This window comes from Anomalospiza imberbis, chromosome 2 (genome assembly GCF_031753505.1).
Source record: "Anomalospiza imberbis isolate Cuckoo-Finch-1a 21T00152 chromosome 2, ASM3175350v1, whole genome shotgun sequence".
In the NCBI taxonomy this organism is placed as follows: Eukaryota; Metazoa; Chordata; class Aves; order Passeriformes; family Viduidae; genus Anomalospiza; species Anomalospiza imberbis.
In genome coordinates, this window is record NC_089682.1 from 81,412,175 (window position 1) to 81,436,300 (window position 24,126).

Genomic DNA, 24,126 nt, shown 5'->3' on the forward strand with positions numbered 1-24,126 from the left:
ACCTCATGAAGTTTAACAAGTTTAAGTGCAAGGGCTGCACCTGCATTGGACACTAGGTGGTAAAAGAAGCTGAAGACAAAGTGATGGTAGTGTAAATGAAGGCTGCATGTGCCACTGGATCTAAATACACAAGCAAAATCTCTAGTTATGTTTTTACTTAGTAGTATAGATGAAAGATAAAATCAAAAGTCAAGAAATCAGAGCAGATAGGAGATGCATCAGATCAAAAAGTGAAGCAAGAATGCATCCTGACACATGAGGATTGACGAACATTATGATCCAAAATTTAAGTGCTGATGCCATTCCTCTGGCTTGCACATTCTATCATAGAGGTTACTTTTGTTTAGCAAGGAAAATATCCATAAAATAAAGTTTGATGTCTGTGGCATTTAAAGGACGCTAGTTAAAAGAGCAAGGAAGGAAGAATTTTAATCTAGTATGACATTAGGAATAAATTAGTATGTCTGTAAAGGAGACTGAAAAGTCTCCTGAATAGAAACTGCTTCTACTTCTCAGTCAATAACATGCTGGGCTCCTAATGAGATATTGTCATTGTGATCTTAATTACTTGTAGCACACAGAATTATTCTCCCCATATAGAATCTGTAGCTAATTTTCATATTTTGTATCTATCACTGAATGTTTTAATTAGTCTTGGTTAAAAAAATAATATATTGAAGCTAATTTTTTTCCATACATTAAAAAAAATAATGCTGTACTGAAAAACAACCCTTGGCAATATTGAGATGCTATAAAAACCATACCTTTGGAGGAAGGGGACACAAAGAGACAGTGAAACTTTGAAATCTTCACACGTGGTGTTTATGCAGAAGAGAAGTGGAGGTAAATCTTCCTTTAATAATGGAACATGAAGCCCTGTGCCACTATAAATCTTAGAAAATCCCACATGATCCAATCACACATCTTATGCTATCACTGAGAATTCTAGAGCTCAGTACTCAAAGGAATCAGTTCTTCCATCTGAAGAAGGAGATAAAAGGTATCCCTTAGGCTTTGGTATCCCTATTCACACCTTCCATCTGGGATTGGTGTTTATTGGTTCTGAGCTTTAGACAGTAAAAGAATTAATTACAATACAGCTGATCTCTAAGGACTACTGTCTCCACTCACTATTTTATTAGAATACTTTGTGGACAAAAGTGGAATTCTTTAATTTAATTTTGCTAATCCAGGTCTTCTGAGAGATGAACGACATGAAAGGGCATATTACATTTACATTGGAGATGGTCACTTAGCACATTTTCAGTTGTCAAAATGGAAATGGTAAAAAAATCCTTCCTGGCATTTTTTTTTTTCAGATTTCACACCATTGTCTTTAAAAGGAGTCAAACTATTCATTTGATTTTACTTAGATGATCTTTCATACTTCATCATCTTGTAGATTATTTATGTGCACTTTCTAGCAAAACTGAAAGATTTGGGAAAACTGACAGACAGTTCAAAATTCTTCTGCATGAGTTTTCATACAGGATATAAAAGAAAGCAGAAGAAATGCTTTGAGAATTCCATCACCAACTCAACTGGACATTCCTGTTTATAAATACCTGGGAGACTATAAGGAAACACAAAGTAAAGTGAGTGCTTTACTGCTAAAGATAATTCTAACTTGGTAGTATGCTAATCCCCTGTTTAATCACATTAAATTAATTTAAATTGCTCTGAGGTGAGGGGAAATAAATAGGATGGCAGGAGAAGTTGTAAGTTCTCCAAATTTGCTCATTGGTAAAAGAATGTCTGTGTTGACACAGAAATGGCTAACCATATGAAAAGCAAATAAAAGAACGTGTTGTTTTTATTTCTACATTGGGTTGTGGAAAGATTCTTGTTCAGATAGCTAGAAAAAGCCACTCCACTAAAAGAAATGTCACTGTTCACTGTACCTGAGCAGACATCTACTGTGGTCTAAGAAGGACTGAGAGGGACCATGTATCAGGGAAACAAATTTTCATGGAGAAGTGCCCTTTATATACTGTTGTATTTAACTTGTATTACATATTACTATTATATTATATATTACTTATTATTTATAGATTATATTAAAAGGTGAAGTATGGAATGTATTTTAGTCAATACCAGATGCTTTAAAATGTTATCAAAGTAGAAAACACGCCAAAGTTATGGTATGTCACAAATTCACCAATTTATTCCTAATTGAAAAGGTAAAATTGTCCTACTACAGGGTAGGTTTTAATAAATTTTTTGCTACCTTTTACTTTCTTCCCACTTTCTGTCCATTCTTTATCTGTTATTACCATTCCATGATAGCACAGCACTGAAGGAAGAAGTTTAAACCCAGAGATTTAGTGACAATCAAATGTCCCAAGGAAAGGTGACAGCTTCAGTTCACCTTTTAGATAGTCCTAAGAGCTCTGATGTTGACCTAAAAGCTATCTAGCCCTTGCCAGGGTTAAAAGCTGTCCTTCCACTAAAGCACTATCATAGTAGATACTGAGGTTACCTTAGTGACATGTCTGATGGCCCAATAAGGCCGCACAATTTATCAATCCCATTCTCAGATAGCATTAGTGTTCAAGGAGCAGTGTTTAGGGAATGTCATTGTGGAATTAGGGAAAGTTTTTATTCGCGCAAATTGTTTAATGATGCAGTTTAAGTCCATTAGCATTTGCTAAGTAAGAAAGGGAAGCATCAGTTTTCTTCTGTGAAAGCATATTTTGCAATTACAAGTTAAAGTAAAAATCTTAAGAATATTTAGAATTTGCTTTGCTATTAAAAAATATTTACAAATGAAAGCAAGAACAGTTCAGCCAAATTCTTTATTGAGTATTTTCAAAACAGAAGTAGAAAAACATGTTAGACAATGCCTCTGATACTTTGATCTGCAAAATTAAGGAACTTTGAACAGGTTTTTTCTACTCCATGAATAATTGTCTTTTACCTTTTGTTGATAAAGGCAGACAACTTCTATGAGTACAAAATTAGAGTGATAAAATTGACATAATTTACAGAAAACTCCACATTAGTACCAGACATTAGCAAAGCATGTTTTGATACAAAAGCTTTCAGACCTGGCCTCATTTTTTAAAGACCTTTTTCCATGCTGAGTTAACTGCTTGCATGCATTTTATTTATTGCTTTTATAATCCACTTTAATAATCAAAAGACACATTTAGGGGAAAATGGGAAAACACTTAAGAATCTCAGTATATGTACTGTTACAAGATTCCGTTAATGGGAATGTGATTTCTTATAAATAAAGAAGTCAACATGATCTCTAATACATTGCAAGAAGCTCATAATGTTTGCTTTTTTTTTTCAAGAGCTTCCATTAGCCAAGTTACTAGAAGGTATTTGGATATGCAATGTAGGACAAAAAAAACCCCTGATACATTCAATATAAGGCATATTTGTTTGCTTATAAAAAGGTAACATTACTGGTATTATGAATTTAAACACATGATGAATTTTGACTTATAAAAACATACAATACTACTGAACCAAAAGTGCTATGTTAACATCTCATATTTCCTTAGATTACTATAAAAGTCACCTGAGGTGATTATTTTTCTTTTTTCTAGAAATTATCTAATTTCACTTATATTTCTTATTTAGTGGAAATAATAATAATAAAAAAATACACTCTGTATTGTTCCCTGCTCATTTTTAATCCAATCCTGCTAACACTTACTAACCAGCAGAAGAAGGAATCCTAGTTCTATGGAAGTTTTTGGGCTTCCAGGATCCCACCCTTGATAGTGCTTACTATCAAGAGCGGTAAAAGCACCTCCAATAGACTACTCCTAGTGAGTATTGTGCTGGCAGTGAGTATCTGCAGCTTCACATCTTTTTGTGGATTCATGGTTCAGTTTACATTATGTCATCAAAACATCATTTTCTAATGTTCTCATTAAAAAAAAAAACAAAAAACAAACAGTTCCTCTCAAAGACCATGTTGTTAATTTGTAATTCTGTGAATCCTGTGTTGGCAAGCTTTTAGGAATGATCTAGTCTTGTCCGCCTTCTTGCTGCTCCTCCTGAAAATATGGAAAAAGAATTTTAATTATTACCTGAAATTATATATAGCATAGTAACACTGTATTTACTTGTGAAACAGACATGTGAAAAGAAAAAATGAAGCCTGGAGCTGAATATTTCTCTCTTGTGCTGGCAGCTGTGAAATTAAACTGATTTTTCAGCTTCTTCATTAATCAAAATAACAGATTCTGAGAGGTATAAATCCTGTGGTAGAGAATCCCAGAGTCCCATTTTCCCATTGCTAATACTCATAAGTCAGACTTCACTTTGATGGCTTTAATCTCATCGGAAACACTCTTTCAGTAAAGCACACAATCTAGATTGTTTTCCGATATCAGAAAAAAAAGAAATTAGCAACTCCAGATTTTGTTAGAGTTTTTTTTTAAACAGAAGTAGAGATTTTTCTTTTGAAATCTGTATTTTTAGGAGCCTTCATGGCCCCCCGTCCCCCATCCCATGACTCTTGAGATAACTGAGATAATATTTGATATGTGTTATAATGTTTAAATGGATGGCTTTTTTTACCTTGTGCCCTCCTGGTTGGTTGTGCTTTCCGTACGGGTGCTTCTAGAAAAGAGAAATGTTACAGTCAGAAGTTATTTGCTGGAGCCTTTGAATTAAAACTCATTAGAAATACTGGAAACTCATTGCTGACTTTTGAAGTTTGTTCTTTAAATTTTTCAGTAAATTAATAATTTTTTTCCCAGAAGCATGTTGGCTTGGTCACCTGAAATATGAATGCTCAAAATACAATTCCCACATTTCTCTCATGTGCAGTCATCCATTAAATCTTAGTAACATTTAAAAAGTATTTTTACATTTTAAACATATTAATTAATCCATTATCCACACTGATCTTCTGCAGATGGTTACATGATGTAGGCAGATGCCAGGGCATTTTGCTTAAGCTCTTCATTCATCAAACACCATGTGACACTTTGTCAGTGAAGTACAAGCTCGGGTTAAGGCTCAGGACTCAGTCTCAGCTTTTGGCAGCAGATGTCCAGGTCTGTTGCATTGACATTACTTCAGGAATTATTCAAAAGTCAGATGCTTGGAACCATTACAAGATGTTGGCCACATTTGAAGCTGTGTTTGGGGCTTGATTTGTAAGTGCATTGTGAGTCCACAATACGATTCCACATTTAGAGTTCATTTAATTTTCTCAGGCTTCTGCTTTAAAAGGTGGAGCAGAGCAAGGGCTTTTGAATAAGTACCCCCCCCCCATTAGGTAGATTCTTTTTATTTCACTTATTCTGTGAAACTATGGACATGTTTTCCTTTTTCTCATCAAACCTTGAGACTTTTTTTTAACCAGATGTCTCCTCATTGGGAGGAAAAACACATCATAAGCATAAGAAATAGTTCTTCCGTTACTGTCACAGAAATGTTAGTGCAGTAATTTTTCCTTCTTTACAACCATGAAGTACTTGTATATTTGCTTAACAAGCTGCAGCTGGTTCCCTTTTCATCCTGATGTACAGGGTATATAAATGCATAGCCCTAAGATGCAGGCTAGACCTCATTCCAGCTGGGACTAAACACTGGGTATCTGCACCACCATGGCAGAAAATTCCAAGCTCGGCACTTCCATGACGAGGACAGAATATGGTCCATCCAAACTATGCTTTCCATACTTAGGTGCTGTCTGTACAGTTATGCTTTCAGATAAGCCTTGTGTTTGAAGATCACACCTATCTGTCATTTTCAGGCAATAGGAGACTCCCCAGCATGCCTTGTGCTACTCAGCACTGGAGCTGTACAAACACTTTGTGTAAACCTTCGCTACTTGGCACAGAATTCAATATTAAAAAGACAGAAACACATTTATTTAATTTCATTGTCCAAAAGGCATATTTTTTCCTATGTATTTAGTTCAAAGGCTGACAGAATAACCTATTCTGCATTATTAGAATTAGAAAAAGACATAAATACAAAAGAAACCCTAAGCAAATTACTTTTTAACTTTGAATGAAGATCATTAAACAATGGTTGCTAAAGTCGAAGAACAAATTGCTGGTATAAAGGCAGAGTGAATTCTATTTGGCTCCTTTTGGACCTTTATTCCATTCTGGTTTTTCAAATCAAGAGTTTCCCTCATTTAACAACAGGACAAAGGTAAAGAAATTCCAAGACCCTGTGAGATATTTACTCAGCCTCAGAGGTTATATTCCCTGCACCCCACCCACTCCTTCACAACGCCGAGAAACCCTGGCAGCAACAGATCACATTTACACTGACAAGAAATAACTCAAGTTAAAAGCAACTCACGTGGTCTTCTTCTGTATGTGCTGCTTAAAGAAAAGTAAATTCCTTATGGTTGATGTTCCTTCAAAAGTTTTACCTAAGCTTTGTGGTTAGGCATTTCCTCTTGTCTACTATGCTTGCCAATACTTTTAGTTACTTTTAGCCACAAGATAAGCCTCAACAATTTCCTTTGCAACATCAGTGAAAGAATTCTTTTCCAATACAATTATAAAACTCTTGCTAAAATTCTGGCTCCAGACCTAATAATTTTCATGAATAGATATGGTAAAACCTCACCTGGAATGATCACTTTGGACAAAGCAGGTCTTAGTGATACTGAATTTTTTGACAAACTAACCTTCCAGATGAATTTTCTTGATTTCTCTCTCGATAATCTGTGGCTCTCCCTCAATTACTTTAGTAACCTTGGTGTACTCAGTTCCGGCTATGGTAAGCAGCAAAAACAAATGAGTTAAATCTGGCATAGCATTTTTCCATATGCAAGGAGCCCTCAGAGGAAACAATGTCATTTTTGGGCGTAGGTGTTGCAGGCTACCATGCTATTCATGCCCTAAGGCATGTTATCTCTTGGGATGAGTCATTCATTGCAATCTTGTTTTAAAGTTCTGCTTCAGCAAAGATTGCTAATTGTTTTAAGCAGTTCTGGATATTTTATGAGCAGAATTAAAGCCCATATGAAATCATTCCTTTATTTAGACAGTGATGTTTGTTTGTGACTGTACTCAAATTTAAATGATTAGGAAATTTTCAGTAAAAATAATTTTATGTAGACAAGAGGGCCATAAAGCGTTATCACCATTATCACCAACAATCCTAAAGCAGCATGTGTATCTGCTTTTATTAGCTAAATGTATAGGACGGTATTATCATGGCAGCCAAGGGTAACTGACTGGATAAATCATGGAAAAGATAGAGAAAAATCAAATTAAACAAAAAGAAAAATCTGCCTACTTGGTCCATTCTGTAAAGCAGGATGCTTATGCAAACTAACATATAATAGCAGGGAAAATAGCAAGAATTCAAGAGATGATATTGTCTTCTTCAGATTTCCTAGAAAGAAACTATCTCTTTTCCATACACCTATATGCTCTAAGATGCATCTCTACAGATTACATCTACTTAATTGTATACCTCTGTATCTGGAGGTGATTACAAGTGCAGTTATAATTGTTGGATTTTGGTATCGGACCAGAATTCTACAGATAAAATTTGATCCTGCTCCTTGTTTACTGGTTTAAACCAATAGAACATAGTGCAGTGTATATACAAGAATTTTCTTGCTGCAATTTTTAAATTTCCAGCTTATCTTTTAAATAGTCAATCCAGAAATCGGCATCTCCAGAGAGCAAATCTTTTCACATAGCTGGGATACTTAGGATAAAAAGAAAAACCCTCTGAAAGTTTCTGTTTCTGCCCAATATTATACGTGAATTCTGGTTTAGGTCTGTAAAACTAAGATTCAGATGTTTGAAACAGAACAAAGAATTATGGTCAATGGGAGTCATAGCCATATCTTGGCTTTTCTCTAAGACTAGCTGTGTTATCAACTAGCATATTTAAGTTTGGTGGTCAGCTGTTCAACTGTTCAGCCAACAGGAAATTTTTTACTTGACTGAAGTTTAAGTCACATCCACACAATAGTGTTTTTGAAAAACTATGATATTTAGTTCAGTGAATTAAATGTGGCTGTAAGTTACTTTATTGGAATACAACTTTGTAACTTACTGAAAAATGAACATAAAATTAAATGGAATTATTTAATTTATGTCAAGAGAAGGATCCATCCATATTTTTGAGCTCCTGACTCAGGTTTAAACTAGAATTTAAAAAAAACTCATCTCTTAAATTCTTTTTTTATTACCCATTGCTATTATAGATAGTTGCTCTAATCTACATTAAGCAGAGAACATTCCAAATTCATAGATAAAGATTAATTTCATAAGCAGAAGTTCTTTTACTAGTTTTCTACAGCTACTGGTTATATACTGCCAAAACAGTTAGAATTTAGAGAGCAAGAAGGAAAGAAAACCATTCCTTGGAATGCTGCATTTGAAGAGAATTAAAGTTAATGTCTGGATATCCATCACCTGTAAGCATTTAAAGAAGATGTTAAACATGCCTTTAATTATTAACTTGAGGGCAATGAACATTCATTTCTGAAGAACTGATAAGTAAGATGAATTGGGCCAGTTACAATATGTTCCATTTCATAAGTGTTTTTCACATCTTTAAATTTGCTAAAAAAATATTGGAATAAATCTTCATTGCTCCCCTGAGTTTTAATTAGGTAACCTTTTAAAGACTGAAAAAACCCATTTTTTTTTCTGTGATCAATGGTATTAAAAAATTGATTACTCAAACTTTGGGGCTTACTTCCATTTCACAGATATCTGGCACTAGAAAACAGTGTTCTATTTTTTCCATTAAAATTCCACTTCTGCTATGTCAGTCTTTAAAATGTTGAGTTCAACATATCTGAGAGGGGTTTCAGTTATCATAACCTGTTGCAAAAATGTTAGTTATAATACACTGAATTACCTCCCTGCAGAAGTCTTTTGATTTCTTCATCTTCCAGTAAATGACCATCACCTTCAATAAATTTGGTCACTTTGGTAACCTCTGATAGGATACAGGTTATGGCAAAAAAAGTGATTTACAGAAAACATTTGCAATCCCACAAGAGCATATATAATCATGTCATAGCATTGTTCTGAATTTAAAAATTCATGTTATGTTATCAAATTCCACATAAACACTGGAAACACCATATTTTATGACACACATAGCATGCTATGTACTAGACCCAGTCAGCTCTAGAGCTGACTGAAATATGAAGATAATGGACTCAAACAAGGATATTACATTTGGAGGGTTCTGAGGTTTAATCTCTGGGTAAGATTTTGCAGTATGAACATCATTTTTAAACATGGATTATTGATTCAGTAATTACTTAAGTTATATATAGAGATATATATGTATTAAAGAAATGAAATAAAACAAGCATACTAACCTTCTTCAAGGATTTTCTTTAACTTCTCTTCATTGTCTGAACCCCCAGCAGTAATTCTGGTATATTTTATTTCAGGACCTGGAAAAAAAAAAAAAAATTTATAAGATAGTAGCTTTTATCAGATATAACAAGTTTGTCTTTAAATGATATTTTCCTATTAATACACATGGTGATTCCATAGTTAACATGCTGTTATCTGTTAATATGATAACTTTATATTTTACCATTTCTGAAATTAAACTGCAAGAGCACTAAAAACAGTAGTTAGAACTAGTTGTGAAAGTAATTAGGCAAATTTATCCTAATTAGAGTAATTACCTGCTTACATTCTTAGAGTAAGACACAGTTTTAAACTCTGCTGTATTAGGTCATAGATCAGATATTTCTTCAGTCCATAATTAGTCTCAATTGACTGTTGCAAATAGACATTTTTGCTTTTATTATTGCTATTAATAATTTGAAGACTTAACATTTGAGATTCCTTAACAGTTTCTACAGATTGAAAATGAGACACGGTTCTGAAATTCTGGCATTTTACATTATATTTACCATTTCCTGTGGGACATTAGTGAAACTTGAATCTGAGAATTGAGAAAATTATATTTTATTCATCTCCTCTACAATTTCTGCCAGGAAATAGTCCCAGGTTTATTCATAAACCACTAATGTCTTTCATTCAGTTATTTTCATTGTCGTTAAAAGTTCTATGATAAAAACTTAAGCATGATTCTTTATTTCTTTCTCAAATGACTTTGGTAGAATTTTGATATTTTCTAAATAAACTGAATATTAGGACTTACAGCTAGGTCAATATGTTATTGTAACAGTGTCTGTTCCTTACAAGCTCTCTAGCAGACAGAATTTTAATGGCAGCATTCAAACCGATATTTAAGCAAGGTGATCAAGAAGTGTCAACAGAGACCTCCATATATCACCTACTATGCTTAAATAAGCCTCACTCCACTTACCAGTTTCTAGGATGCTTAAATAAATAGCTCTGTAATTGGTCAAATACAATTTAAATTGGCCAAGGAATTTGGGAGCATTTCTGTGAGAAAATCCAGGGATGCAAATGCATATTGATTTTATCTTACATTAGCTGTATCCAAGTGTCTTAACTAAATGTCAGATCAAGTCCTCACCTTATAGAGAAATAGAGATCTTTTTCTGAAATGGCTGTCAAGAGAACCTGGGATGACATGCAAAAATAGGCACCTACACATTAAACATCTATGTTTGGTAAAATGAAACCTTCCTGGAGGTATATAATCCAAAAGTTCAGAAAAAAAAAAAAAAAAAAGATTTCCTTCTAAAGCAAAGCAGAGTACAAAAACGCAGTAAAAGCAGTCTCATTGTGAAATGGTAGCAAGAAGCTAGAAGTAGCCACTTACCAAAATATGAAAATAAAAACAAAAAAAGAAGAGAAATTTTCATTGTTTTGCATGCTGTTTAAATATTGTTGCCATTTATGTATATGTGTTTGTAGGACACATGGCCAGACTTACAGAGACAGTGGGAAGTATTAATGAAAATTCATCTGTCAAGGAAATGCAGTTTAGGCACTAAGACAGAACTTGAGATATGTTACTTTTGTATGCAAAGGTGGACTTTACTAAGAATTAGTATCTCAGCTCAATTTACCTTGAATAATTCTTTCTTCTGTTACTTTTTTCTCTGTCACTTCCACAGGTCGTCCATCAATGATTTTGGTGTATGTTTTAATAATTGGTTCTACAAGGATTTTTAAATTCAAGGCATTAATCAAGTGATGAACTTTCGAGTGTTCTTTTTGAGATATGGAAACTGACTGAACCATGGAAGGAAATACCATAGAATATTTTATGAAAAATAAAAATGTTAAGAGATCAGGAAGTAAATCTACTCAAAATTTAGGATAATCATGTGATTTTTCCTTTAAAACCATCTTAGATGTGAACATCTCAATGCTCTTAGCAAAGAGAAGGCAGGGTTTACCTCTCTTTCTTACAAAATTGCCTTTTAATCACAGAATCACATACTACATATTTGATTGCAGGACAGCAATGAGCAAATAATTCTTGACTGAGATATATGTCAGCATGCAGAGTATTCCTAAACTGTCTTGACTGAAGCTATGGAACACAACTAGGGAAAAAAACCCCATTTTTTAAAATGCCTGAGAATTAAAAAGTATATGATGCAGTAAAATTGCAACACTTCACAAAGGTCTTGTTAAAAACAAAACAGCTTTCTAACATGAATCACCTAGATAAACTGATGGGGAATAGTGAATGCTAATGCAAATTGAGTTGCTGAAAGCATACCAACCTCCATGAATCACTTTAGTTATTGTCTCCCCTTCTCTGACTATTTTGAACTCCGGTTCCCCTTCAATTAATTTAGTGAGCTGTGTGATAGATGGGTCTGTGACATAGGAAAAAAAGCAACACATTACAAATAGTCACAAAATACTTTAGTATTCCATGGGGGTGAGGTGAAGCTTGCATTTTCTTCCCCTACTCTAGAAAAACCCTCTATTGTAATAGAGGGATGTTTAAATCTGAGAGGTTATTTGTGGCAACATTTACAGTCTTATGTTTTCTTATGCAAGATCTTCAACAAAGATCCTATCGTACACTTATTCTTTATAACTTATTTATTTATTTATTTTGTGTTTATGTTATTTTTAACGTTTGTTGACAAGTTCCAGGCAATAAACCAGATCATCAGCAGTGGAAAGGAAGTCTTTTTCTATATATATGTTGGTAAGAAGGTTACTCTGCATCTTTGCAGATATCTTACAACTATTGCTACACTAGTGATCAGCATACAATCTACACAGTGAAAACTTTCTTTCTTTAATTTTTTTAATTATTTGTTGCTTTGGAGTTTCTTTTATTTTTTGCTTTGAGGTTTTTTTACATGGCTTTTTTTTCCCTTTGTATTAAGACTTGGCCAGTGGTTGCGCAGCTTAAAAAAAAAAACCCAAAAAGCAAAGTTTTGAAATCATCTGGAATGGCTATAAGGATGTTTATCACTATATGGCTATAAGGATGTTTATGTTACTGGCTATCATTATCATGAGTGAGGTAATTTTGATTACACTGATCCAAATGTATCTCTGTCTGACATGCTAAAGCAGGAGACACTAGTTAAATTAGGAACATACCATCAATTAGCAGTAATAATATGGTTCTTCTCTAACGACTGCTGTGGGATTCTTTCTACTTAAGAAGCTACTGCAAAACAAACTTTCTTTATTCTTTATTCAGAGACAGAAACTTAGCATAATCCAACTTTTTTACTTTCCTTAAAAATCCCTTAAATATCTTTATATGAATTTTTGTAGAAGTTGATTGTGTATTGATTATTTTTTCCATAATTACTGATCAGGATTTAACAACAGCTTTTAAAGATGTGTGCCTCCTGTCAACTGTTGCAAACAGTCAATATAGGCTACCTTTAATAATAAAAAACAAAATTGTTTTGGGGTTTTTTCCAGTATCAAATGACTGCATAAATTAGAATTTAGAGGTAAATAATTCAGATTAAATGATATGATAGAATCATAAAGATTCCCTGTTATTATAAGCCTCTATTAATTTACTCTGAGTTATAAACAGCTGAACAAGACATCACGTCTTTTATTTTTAACAGGTCTGAATGAAAAATATTTATAAATATTTTAAAGTAACTGTCTTACAAGACTCATTCCCTGCTTCTGTTTTAAACTTGGAGGAATTTTTTGTATGTTAAGAATCCATTAAATAGCAATTTACATTGATGCAAGTGATAGATATAAATGAAGTAATGTAAAAGTTGTATTTATAAATATCTATAAAAGCTTTATTTTTACATTTCTCAATAACTGTATCTTTTCATCTGATTGATACAGCAGATGTGTGCAAGCCAAAAGATGAAGGCATAGCCAACTATATTGCCTAGTCTAGGATCAATCCTTTGAATATTTTATCTGTTAAGATTTAAGTCAGATTTAACTCTTTACAGCTGTTTAATCTTTTAGATCCCATACATGCCCAGGTACAAAAAAAATGGAAGCACAACACAAGCAGAAAACACTGAGACAGGAAAAGGCACACATCCCCCTCATCCCCCTCTAAACTTGGTGGGGAGAGATGTAATTTTTTTTGTGAAAATCACTCTTGCATCATGACCTAGTAGAATTTCCTGACAAAAATTAGCATTTAACTTCGCCAGCTTTTATCTACAGGCTGTTGTGGATTTATATGTTTCTGATGGCATCGGCCACTCACTACTGTTACTGAGAAAGCTCAGAAGCGACAGGATCAGTTTTATTTGGTCTATATCTGAAGCAATGATCAGTGGAAAGGCTGCACTGGCCAGAGATCTTTTCCTGGAGTGTGTCCCAAAGCAGAAATACCGGATGGGAAATGGAAAGGAGGAGCCCTTCAATAATCACTAACTTTGTTTTTTCTCATTTTGGTGAATAAAATTTAGTTTACATTTGACTATACAAGTGCTCAGACTTTTAATACTTCATGAAATATTTAAAAAAATATTTCAGTTTTTCATTTTCATTTTTGCTTTAAAAAACAATTTTTTCAGTTAATTTTCAACTTCTAAACATCCTGTAAATCACCTAAACTATAAACTCTGTCTCTGGATTTAACAGAGCAGAAGAGGTACTTTCAGAGAGTGATTCACCCTTACCATAGCAAGATTTCTAAAAAAGCTTGGATGAATTACCATATGAAATAATCTATCCATTTATATTGCACTGTGGATCTGATTTAATGATGGAGACTAGGCAACAAAGATCAGCATGTATGTTAAATGGCCTCTAATCCTAAATGAGATGAAACACAGACAAGCTCCTGAAAAAGTAAGCATTTGTCACTTCTTCTGGAAGGAATTCCTCCCAGAAACACTGATTTAACAGTCTGGATAAAATTCTTTGCATGACATTTTTAACTGCCTTTCTCAGTTGAGATAAAAGAAATTCCCTTTCAGCATTTTTATTTCAATGGGAAACTGGATCTCATCAGCTTTACTTAAGTTATAAATCACAAGTAATTTTAGCAGACCCATCCCCACATTTTTTGTCTTCTGTCCCACCACTAATTTTTAAGTCATGCTTCCATATGGAGAAATAAAAAAAAAGCCAAAAATTGGGTGGATATAATTTTCAGGCATTCAACAGATATTGGTAATTAGAACTGATTGAAAATTATACAAAAATTAACCAATTTTTTTTTTCAAAGTATAAGAAACATATCTACTTTAAAATATCTGTTTTAATTTTTAAAAAGGAAGTGTCTTAATTGAAAAAAAAAGATGATAAAAGAAATGGTTTAAAAAAAGATTGTTTAAGATATTTTAAATACCCGTAGGAAAAACAGAAAACTCATTTGGGGAGAAAAATTGTGGATAATATTTTCATACAAAATATTTCAGTCAGTTCTAATTGCAATATTTGTATCTTTGCTTTTCCAGCAAAGTGCTTAGCATCCTGGAGTTGCTGGGTATAAAATGCATCCCGTTAAAGAAATATATTCAAGATATATTCTGAATATGTATATGAACATATGCAGAAATATATATACCACAGGCCTCATTTACCTTCCTTTGTGATGATAGGCTGGACGTTGCTTTCAATTATGTTAATTTCTGAAAATATAGAAAATGGAATATACAGTGCATTCCATTCTTACAATTTATTTGAGGCAATGTTCAGTTGGATTTGGTCTGCTCATTAAGATGTAGGTAAAATCATAGATATTAATGGATGGAATAGCAACACAAAAGGATCTAGAGTATGAATCTTAGTTCTGGTTATGAAATGGTGATCCACTCAGGTCACCTGCAGACAGAACCTGCTGATATGATATTTGCCTTTTATGAAACCCATGGGTCATGGTACTCATGATGATATATGGTACATAATAGAGATGGCTTGTACAATTACCCACACAAAAATTTGCACAATTCCCTGACATGCCTTATGCCTAAATATTGCCCTTTTCATTCAGGAGCTAATCAGGCACACAGAGGAATCCTTCTGGCATTCAGAACTATAGGTAAAACATCACAGAAAATATGCCCTTGGGAGATCAAGTTGTCCCTCTACACACAGGAAAGACTCAAGTATTCATTGAACCCCTCTGATAGTGATTTGACTCATACCCATCCACTGGAGAAGCCCACACTGATAGAGGTTCCAGCCTTCCCAGTCTTTCACTCAACTGAATCTACAGCTACAGCTTTCTAGATGTCCACATTAACCTCTCTAGCTTAATTTTTACAGGCACTTCTTCCTGTGCTACTCTCACTGGCCATGGGAGGTAGATTTGTAGAATATCTCAAGCTGGAAGAGATGTATAGGGATCATCAAGTTCAAATTTCTTCTTTTCAAAGGAGAAGGAAGACTAAGCCATATGACCAAGGGTGCTGTCCAGAAGATGCTTGAACTCTGTCAGGCTTGGCGTTGTGACCACTTTCCTGAGGATTGTGTTCCACTGACTGACCACCCTCTGGGTAAAGAACATTTTTCTAATGTCCCATCTGAACTTTTCCCAAAGCAGCTTCATTCCATTTCCTCGTGTCCATCACTGGTTACCATAAAGCAGACAGCACACCCCCTCCACTGCCCTTCTTGGGGAAGGCATGGGTTGAGATGGGGTCACTGCTCAGCAATGAGGTCACCCTTCTGCCTTCTCTCATCCAAAATGAGCAAGCCAAGTGACCTCATCAGCTCATCAAACGTCTTGACCTCAAGACTTTTCACCATCTTGATCACCCTCCTCTGGACACTGGGCCCAAAACTGGCTCCCAAAACTGCCTCAGTAATCGAGGTGAGGCCATCCCAGTGCACAGCAGAGTGGGCCCATTCCCCTCCCTTGTCCGGCTGGCAATGCTGTGCCTGATGCATCCCAGGACACAGTTGGCTACATTGGCTGCTGGGGCACTGCTGACTCATATTCAACTTGTCATCAAGGTGAATTACTCCATTTTTTGTCCCAAGTGTTTTTTATCCTCAGTATGTCCATTCCCAATTTTCAAAAGTCTGATGTGATGGTTTCACTTTATACTGTGAAATATGGGTAGGACTCAATCAGAATTTAATAATTTGTCTAAATTCATCTTGCCTCACAAGGTTACAGCAGGAACTTTGTCTTCTAACAGTTTGTTTCAACACATATGTTATAATCAGAAATTAAATGCACACCCTGAGAAAGGCTGCAAGAGTGCAAAAAGGGGTATTTTTTACATTTACTCCCTAAAGAGAAAATATTCTGAACAACTCTCTCCCATTCAAGCCTCATATTCACACATATGGGAAACAGGGTCAAGAGGTACACTCTGTCCCTCTGGAAATATTTATGAAAAAAAAACTATCTCAGCGCACAGTCAATGCTGCATCTTTGAGAATGAGTACAGTACAATGCTACATTTTATAGAGAGATACAACTCTGTTATGCACCAAGCACCAAAACTTGGCTAAAGCCTGAAAAACAATCTTTTCCATATGTATCTTGTCCACCCCAAGAGTTTAAACAGCTTACTTCAGGGTTACTTTCCAGTCACACATGTGGAAAGGGAATAATACAGTAGCACAGCAGCCAGAAACATTGTACTTTGAGTCTTTCTCTTCCTTTTCTTAATTGGCACATCTTACTTTCCCAGAAATTCCTTTCTTCTTTATTGAAAAAGAGATGTACAATTCCAAATTGGAATTGGCACCACTTAAAAAAACAATATCCAACTCATCTGGAAGTATTTAACTTACTGTAAAATGTCAGCGGAATCTCTTTGAAGGTACTGTCACGAACAAACTATAAAAACAGAAAAGCAATTTATTTAAAAATTTTAAAAAGCTGCATTTGCCATATAGTTTCCTAATGAGTGTGGGTAAGATTCACTGCTTCATTGACCTAAAAGTTAGGTGATGCTATTTGTCTGGGTTCTCTCATTCATTGTTGAGGGAGAATGTAATCCCAAGAGGATAGCTGAGATAGACAAGGATGCCTGCTTTTCTTCACTGGTTATTGATGCTTCTGGCTTTAATGGCATAAGAATTTAGTCACTCGGTACTTTTTTAAAATAAGTTATTTGTTTTCCAAGAGTGATAAAGTGAGCTAAAGAGCAGATTTGGGGCAATTCACATTGAAGTTATCCAAATGCAAGTATTCTACAATTATTTGGCATTGAAAAACATAACTGTTGAGTGTAGGGTATCATTCATGTTTATATTTCAGTAACTGGGAGCTATTGAATGTGTTGTCTGCTGAAGAAAGAAAGGACCAGAGAATCACTTATGAGTTATAATGTGCTCAGTTTCATAGATCCTGCCAGACAGACAGAGGGATAATTACTAAAAGAATACCTTAATTTGAATGTATTTAATCAACTTCTTCAGTATTGTGAGCAGCTGATCATTTCCAACAGGCAGTTCTGACAAAAGAAGCAGGCACATAAGAGAAAATATACAACTGTGTGAATTTTACTTTGATTTACAATGATCAGGAGCTGCAATCATTCTCAAACACTCACACAAACATGTACTCAATATATATTACTCCATATCAGCAGAAGAGGTAGACTCTGGCTAGTCTTTTTCATATACTTTACTTTCATAACATTTCAAAATCTTGCCAAGGTTCCAAGCAAGGTTCTTCCACAGCATGAGCATTGAGGTAAATTTTCTGTTTCTATTTCAACATCAGAATTGTACCTTTAAATTGATTACCTTTTTAAAGTTATTGCAGTTACTAAGTATGTAAACAGATTTAAAAGAGTGGGTACAAATTTCATGAAATAATACTCACCTGCTGGATATAGGAGTTTGTCAATGACATGAATGACGCCATTTGTTGCCATGAGATCCGATTCTCTTGATTTCAGTTCATTAACCAGAAGAGTATCATTCACCTGAAAAAGGATCAAAAAAAGAGAACCCAAGTTATCAGAGACATTAGAAAACAATCCCAAACCCTATTATAAAATTTGGAGAGATGAATGTGGATAGATATGGAATATCAAATCTCTGTTACAAAGCTGCAGCAGGGAGACATTTTCTATACTTAACTGTTTTCAAGTAGAGTTTGCCTCCTTGGATGGTTTTAAGAATATTTGTTACACCAGGCTCAAAGCCACTTCCAATAAAAACTCCTTGTGTCAAGTGGTAAAGAAGAATATTCCTGAGAGCATTTTTGTCTCCTAAGTAAAAATAAAAAAAGTAGGAATAAAATGAAAAGGTAGGGGATAGTTCTTTGTGAGAATTCTAAGGATTCACATAGACTTGAGCTAGAATGAAACACAGTATGTATGAAAATACCATGAACATATAATATCTGAATTTGTTAAAATTATGACAAAGGGAAAAAGTCCAAGTATATGACAAAAAGGTACTCAGAACATAATCACAAAGATCCTATGAGAAATTTTCTGCAAAAGAACATAAAAGCGGTCAATGGAGAAATTAGAAGTGCTGAGTTTGTCTGTTCTTATAGGGGACAGAAGCAGCTTAGATAAGTCAGGAAAGGGGGAAACCACCCTATTTTAGGGAAGATTTCCATATCTCAAAGTTTGACATTCCTATGTGGGATGAAAAGAAAAAAAATGCAATATTTTCAAGACTGTGTTAAAAATAGCCCAAGTTAATATCCTGATAGGGCTGTCAGGGTCTATGGAGGTTAAAAGTCATAGGATGAGCTGCAGAAAAACCATACCATCCCCGGGAGACAGGGTATCAAGCAGAGAAGCTTTAAAACACATCTGTTGGCCATTATATGGAATATTAACCATTAATACTAGAATTACATGCTAATATTAGTTGTTAATAGGGGTTTCAGCCTTGATGAAACTGCAATGAGAACCTTGTCTGGTCATATTCTTTTTCTGACGTCTCTTTCAGTGAACATTTTCTGTTTTTTCCCTGTGTTTTGCTCTGATTACTAATACTATTGCAATTTACTTCACTACTGGAATGCAATTAAATTATCTTCTTCTTCTTCCTAGTAAAATTAGTACTGATACTTTGTGACTAGACCAATCATAGATAGCATTAAGTTCCATAAAAAGCCTAAACATGGTCACTCCAAAGATTTTTGCACAAACTATCAAATTACCTTTGTAACTATGCCACCATAGTTACTGGTTAAAATAATCCTTGGTTTGTATCTTTCCTACAGATAAACAAAGTATCTGTTTGTATATTTGTTAAAAAAGTTATATACTTTAAAGTTTAATCTTTATGGTGGAAGCAACATAATAACTTAAAAGAAAACCAAGACAGAATTCTGGAAAACAATGTGGCACAAGAGTAATTAAAGAATAAATCTGCTATCAAAAAAAAAAATTATGAAGGCCATGGAAAGCATTAAGTAACTGAGTCACAACGATAGGAAAAAAAAAAAAAAAAACAAACACCAAAAAGCTAAAAAAAAAAAAAAACCTAAACTGGTCCATAAAGCCCCTGGGAAAGCAGAAGGGCAAATAAAATTGTCTTGTTAACTACAGAATTACTCCAATATGGCATTGGCTTCGGACAACTTCAAGTTCTGAATTAAAGACAAAAATAATAGAAGGAATCAACACTATGGAATAAGATACTGAGGAGTGAAATTTAAATTTAACAATCAGGAGGGAGTTTATTTTCCAAAAGACATTTTCTTTATGCCCAAGAAGTAAATAATTTAGAGGATTCCTATGACCTTCTCTATGCAAAAGGTAAACTGCTTCAGTAGACAGCTTTTGTGTGAGAGGTGTATTAGTCTCCTTTCCAATTAACTTTAATTTGCTCATAATTCCAGTTTTTTTATGTTACTTACTTATCAGTATGTCCTTGTCATCGTCAGTCAAACCTTTAAAGGCATCATTAGTTGGGACAAACAGAGTCCACTGTCCAGGCCGTGACAGAACATCATCCAAATCTGCAGCTTTCACCAGACTGAGGAAAATGCTGTTTACAGCAAACAGACAAACCACAGTTGTTGAAATGTGGTAACTATAATTGCCTCCAGGTACTTAGTTTCCCCATTTTTATTTCTGATAGTGTTTCAATTTTCAAACACTTTCACTGTTTCCCAGAAATAATGATAGTGGAAGAGGAAAATGAGAAAAAAAAAAAAAAACACAAAGGAAAAGGCAGTCCTAAAAGTAGCAGACAGAGGAAAAACTATTTGAAAAAAATATATTGGCAGCTGGGATCAGAGGAGGATTTGTCAAATACAAACCGTTGCAGATCAAACAGATAAAAGGAGGATGCAAAGGATAGTTATTGCTCTAGGAGTATTGTGATACTTGCAGCAAAGGGACAGATATCAGTACTGGAAAGGTATGCAATCCTGCTGCACCCATATGGAATTGTACTGCCCATTAATTAAAACTCCAGAGTCCATTGCATTTATAGGTCTGGATATATCATTCAATTCTTTCTGTCCTTTTACTCCTTCCATTCTAGTGTCTTACAACCCTTTGTGCCATAAAAAAGCATTCTAGCATAGAGTGTGGAAGCCATTTCAGCATTCAGCTGGAGAACATTTTTCTTCCTCCATGTTTTTTTCCTTTGGTGTTATTTGTGTAGGTAATAAACCCTTCTCTGCCATCCCTGCTCTCAAACCCCAACAACTCACATGCTCACAGTCCAAAGCTTTTCCTCAAACCAGCTGTGCTGTATATACAGTTACCCTCTGCAGGAAAATCTCAGTTCTGTCAATATTGCTACTCACCTAAAACGCTTATCATTTCCTAGCATTTCATGCAAAGTCTTTTCTGCTGGATTGATGATCTGTCTGAAGATGTGAATAAAACCATTTCTTCCTTCTTTGCTTCCTCTGACCATGCATGAATTTTCAATACATACAGCCTTATTGAAAGAGAAACAAATGCAGCTGTTTACACAATGTTAAAAATAACAACTATATGTATTTCCTACAGTCAAATTGTGTGTTCTTGCCAGGAAATTTAGCATTGCTTGAGCAAGCAGAAATAGCAAAATCTATAATAAAATAGTATGGTGCAAATATTTTAAATCTTGATTTTTTGTGTATAAGTTTAAGAATGTTCTAAAAATGAGCTTTAAAAATTTGTAATCAAGTAAGCATCCAGTTTGAAATTCTGTTGCATTTTCCCAAAGAGTTCTCCATGCAAACAAAGTTTGGATTGAGAAAGATCAGATTTTCATTTTTTGCTATCTTAGATGTTGAAGGATTTTTTGCTAGATAGTCATAATGATAAATGTTGAGAGTTTCATTCAGCTTTGCCTTTTATCAAATCTCCATTTTCATAGTTGTATGCATATTTTTAGAAAGACTCATTCACTTACTGTGCGATACACGAAGACTCTAAGTAGTTTTCCTCCAATTGTTTCCAGCTCTTGTCCATTGTACAGTTCATTGAGCCCAACTTTCACCTTTATAATGTGATTCTGCAGGATTGTTTTAAGAAGACGTTGATCCAGCCTTAAGGTGTCATCTACAAAGCAATTTAGATATTAATGTATAGTAATTTATATAGTGCATTTTTATTCAAATATAGTTAAAAGAATCTGGAAATACCGAATCTTTCTTTGAAATGCTTGAGTTAAAGCATGTACAGGTCTGTGTATACAGAAGGCAATTTGTTTTGACCATTCCTCAAATTCAGTCAAGAACTTTTGACAAAGCCATGATTAATTGCTATAACTAATATGTCTGATGATTGATATGTGGACCTGCTCCATCTCCTGAATTACTGATATAGTTTCTATTAGAACTAGTCCTTTCCACATGTGCACCTAAAATCTATCCAAATTTGCTTCTGTGGTAGTGAGACAACACTCTAATTCTTTGAGAAAAGGCAAGATACCCATGCAGTCACCTCTGCAAATACACAAACACCTGTTTTACGGTATATTTACATCAGTTTCTCTCTGCTTTAATGTACTGAGAAATACTAACTTTCTTGTATTTCCTGGTTTTAATTTCCTTCTAGCAGGTCCCACAGTGCTGTGGTTTGGGTTTACTATGAGTATAATGTTGATAACACGCTGATATTTTTGTTGCTGCTGAGCAGTATTCACCTTAAGCCAAGAACATTTCAGTGCCTCATGCTCTGTGAGTGGGAAGGTACATGAGCGGCTGGAGTGATCACATCCAGGATAGGTGAGCCAAACTTGCCAGAAGGATATTCCATACCACAGAATGTTGAGCTCAGTACATAAACTGGGGAAGCTGCCTGGGAGGTGCTGGTAAATAGCTGGGCATAGGTCAGGGTAATTGTATCATGCATCACCTGTTTCTCTTAGAATTTAATTATGCTTTTTTAAAAATTACTACTATTACCACTACTACTACTACTACTACTTCTATTATTATATTGCTATTAGTAATATTATTATTATTATTATTATTATTATTATTATTATTTTACTTTGTTACAGTTATCAAATTGTTCTTATCTAAACCTGTGAGGTTTTATTGCATTTTTTTCCCACTGATTCTCCTCCCAGTGTGGGGGAAAGAGGGAAGTGACCAAGTGGATGTGTGGCACTTAGCTGTTAGCTGGAATTAAACCACTGCATATATTTTCTGAGAATAAATAAGTTTGAGTCTAATGGAAGTAATGTAACACTAAGGAAACTGGCAGTTCATTAATATTTCTCCATTCCTACAATCTTTCTGTGCATATTCTGTATCTTATTTTAGTGCTATTTCCATTAGGAAATGATACAACTGAAAACAAGCTGTGCAGCCTGCTGGTTAGGCTTGTTTTGTCTTTCTACGAGGTATGTAATTTGAAAGGATGAAGTCATTCTATTTGTCTATGATGCTCTTGCAGTGAGACTTAGAACAAATACTGGGAGTTATTTGGAAAACTGTCAGGGTAGCATACATACTTGTTTATTTTGACAACCTTTTAGGGCTACTAACCTGAGAAAGCACCATTCACAGGTGCCAGGAGAGTGTATTGGCCTTCTGGCCTTAGAGAAGATGCCAGACCGAGCTGCGCCACCAGGTCCGTAAATGTAGTCTGCTGAGCACCCCCAAGCTCAATGACTTGTTTGGCTGCAAATAAATAATTAAGAAAAGGTATTTTAACACACAATATCTTGCTATTACCGATTTGGATTCTCCATGCATATCCAGAACTATATATCTGAGGGAATGTGGATAAGGTTATTGAAAATATCTTCAGTACAAGAAGTTTTTCATGCACATCACTGACCAGAATCAGGAATTAGCACTTGATCTATCAAGTGGATAACACCATTGCTTGTCACAATATCTTTGCGTTTCACCATTTTCACTCCATTCACAGTCAGACTTTCACCATCACAACCAACTTCAACAGTGCTTCCTTCCAAGGTTTCATAGACAGCTCCACCTGTGATGGCTTCAGAGCACTGGAGAGTATTTAATATATGGAACTTCACGAGAGCTGCAGAGAAAAGAGCAGGAATTTAGCAGATGTAGGTGTTTGGACACATATTCACATATGAATAATTTACATATAGGTGTGGAATAACTTATTCCAGCTACTCTATTTTTAATTAATTTCACTTACAGATACTTTATTTAAATTCAATGATTTTGTAGGCCTCTAAATAACATTTATGGTCAAAACTATTTGGCATCCCTTATATTATTGAAACTATATTGGTTAAGCTACAATCTGCTGGTGACTGCATATGATATGCTTCAAAAGGACCTATGAGAACAAAACTCCATAGGTTATACAAAGATATGAGAGAATTTCATATTCAGATAGCCCTGATTTTTTAGGGACAGGAATGTCTATGAGACCTATGCAGATAAACTATTAGAAAGTCAATGTGCCTGTATTTTCACAGTTCCCTTTAAACTGTTTCGGAGACTAAGTTTTCAATTACTTTC

The 24,126-nt window shown here is 34.6% G+C and overlaps 1 protein-coding gene across 11 annotated transcripts in view; it reads right to left on the reverse strand.

The window, feature by feature from the left end:
* Positions 1-2,777: 2,777 nt before the first annotated feature.
* The window catches only part of POSTN (periostin), a 31,547-nt gene continuing 10,198 nt past the window's right edge, over positions 2,778-24,126 (reverse strand). Inside the window, exons 8-24 of one of the 11 annotated variants that reach the window (XM_068182049.1) lie at positions 23,459-23,671; positions 23,164-23,298; positions 21,579-21,727; positions 20,983-21,119; positions 20,083-20,213; positions 18,339-18,469; positions 18,079-18,181; positions 17,637-17,704; positions 17,040-17,085; positions 14,873-14,920; positions 11,600-11,695; positions 10,934-11,023; positions 9,293-9,370; positions 8,821-8,901; positions 6,620-6,706; positions 4,540-4,581; positions 2,778-4,013 (exon numbers count right to left, since the gene is read on the reverse strand). In XM_068182049.1, coding sequence (XP_068038150.1) covers positions 3,973-4,013; positions 4,540-4,581; positions 6,620-6,706; positions 8,821-8,901; positions 9,293-9,370; positions 10,934-11,023; positions 11,600-11,695; positions 14,873-14,920; positions 17,040-17,085; positions 17,637-17,704; positions 18,079-18,181; positions 18,339-18,469; positions 20,083-20,213; positions 20,983-21,119; positions 21,579-21,727; positions 23,164-23,298; positions 23,459-23,671 — 1,676 coding nt within the window. In that variant the 3' untranslated portion in view covers positions 2,778-3,972. The remainder of the gene's footprint in view (positions 4,014-4,539; positions 4,582-6,619; positions 6,707-8,820; positions 8,902-9,292; positions 9,371-10,933; positions 11,024-11,599; positions 11,696-14,872; positions 14,921-17,039; positions 17,086-17,636; positions 17,705-18,078; positions 18,182-18,338; positions 18,470-20,082; positions 20,214-20,982; positions 21,120-21,578; positions 21,728-23,163; positions 23,299-23,458; positions 23,672-24,126) is intronic. The other 10 variants (XM_068182052.1, XM_068182050.1, XM_068182053.1 and 7 more) reach the window with 10 other exon arrangements.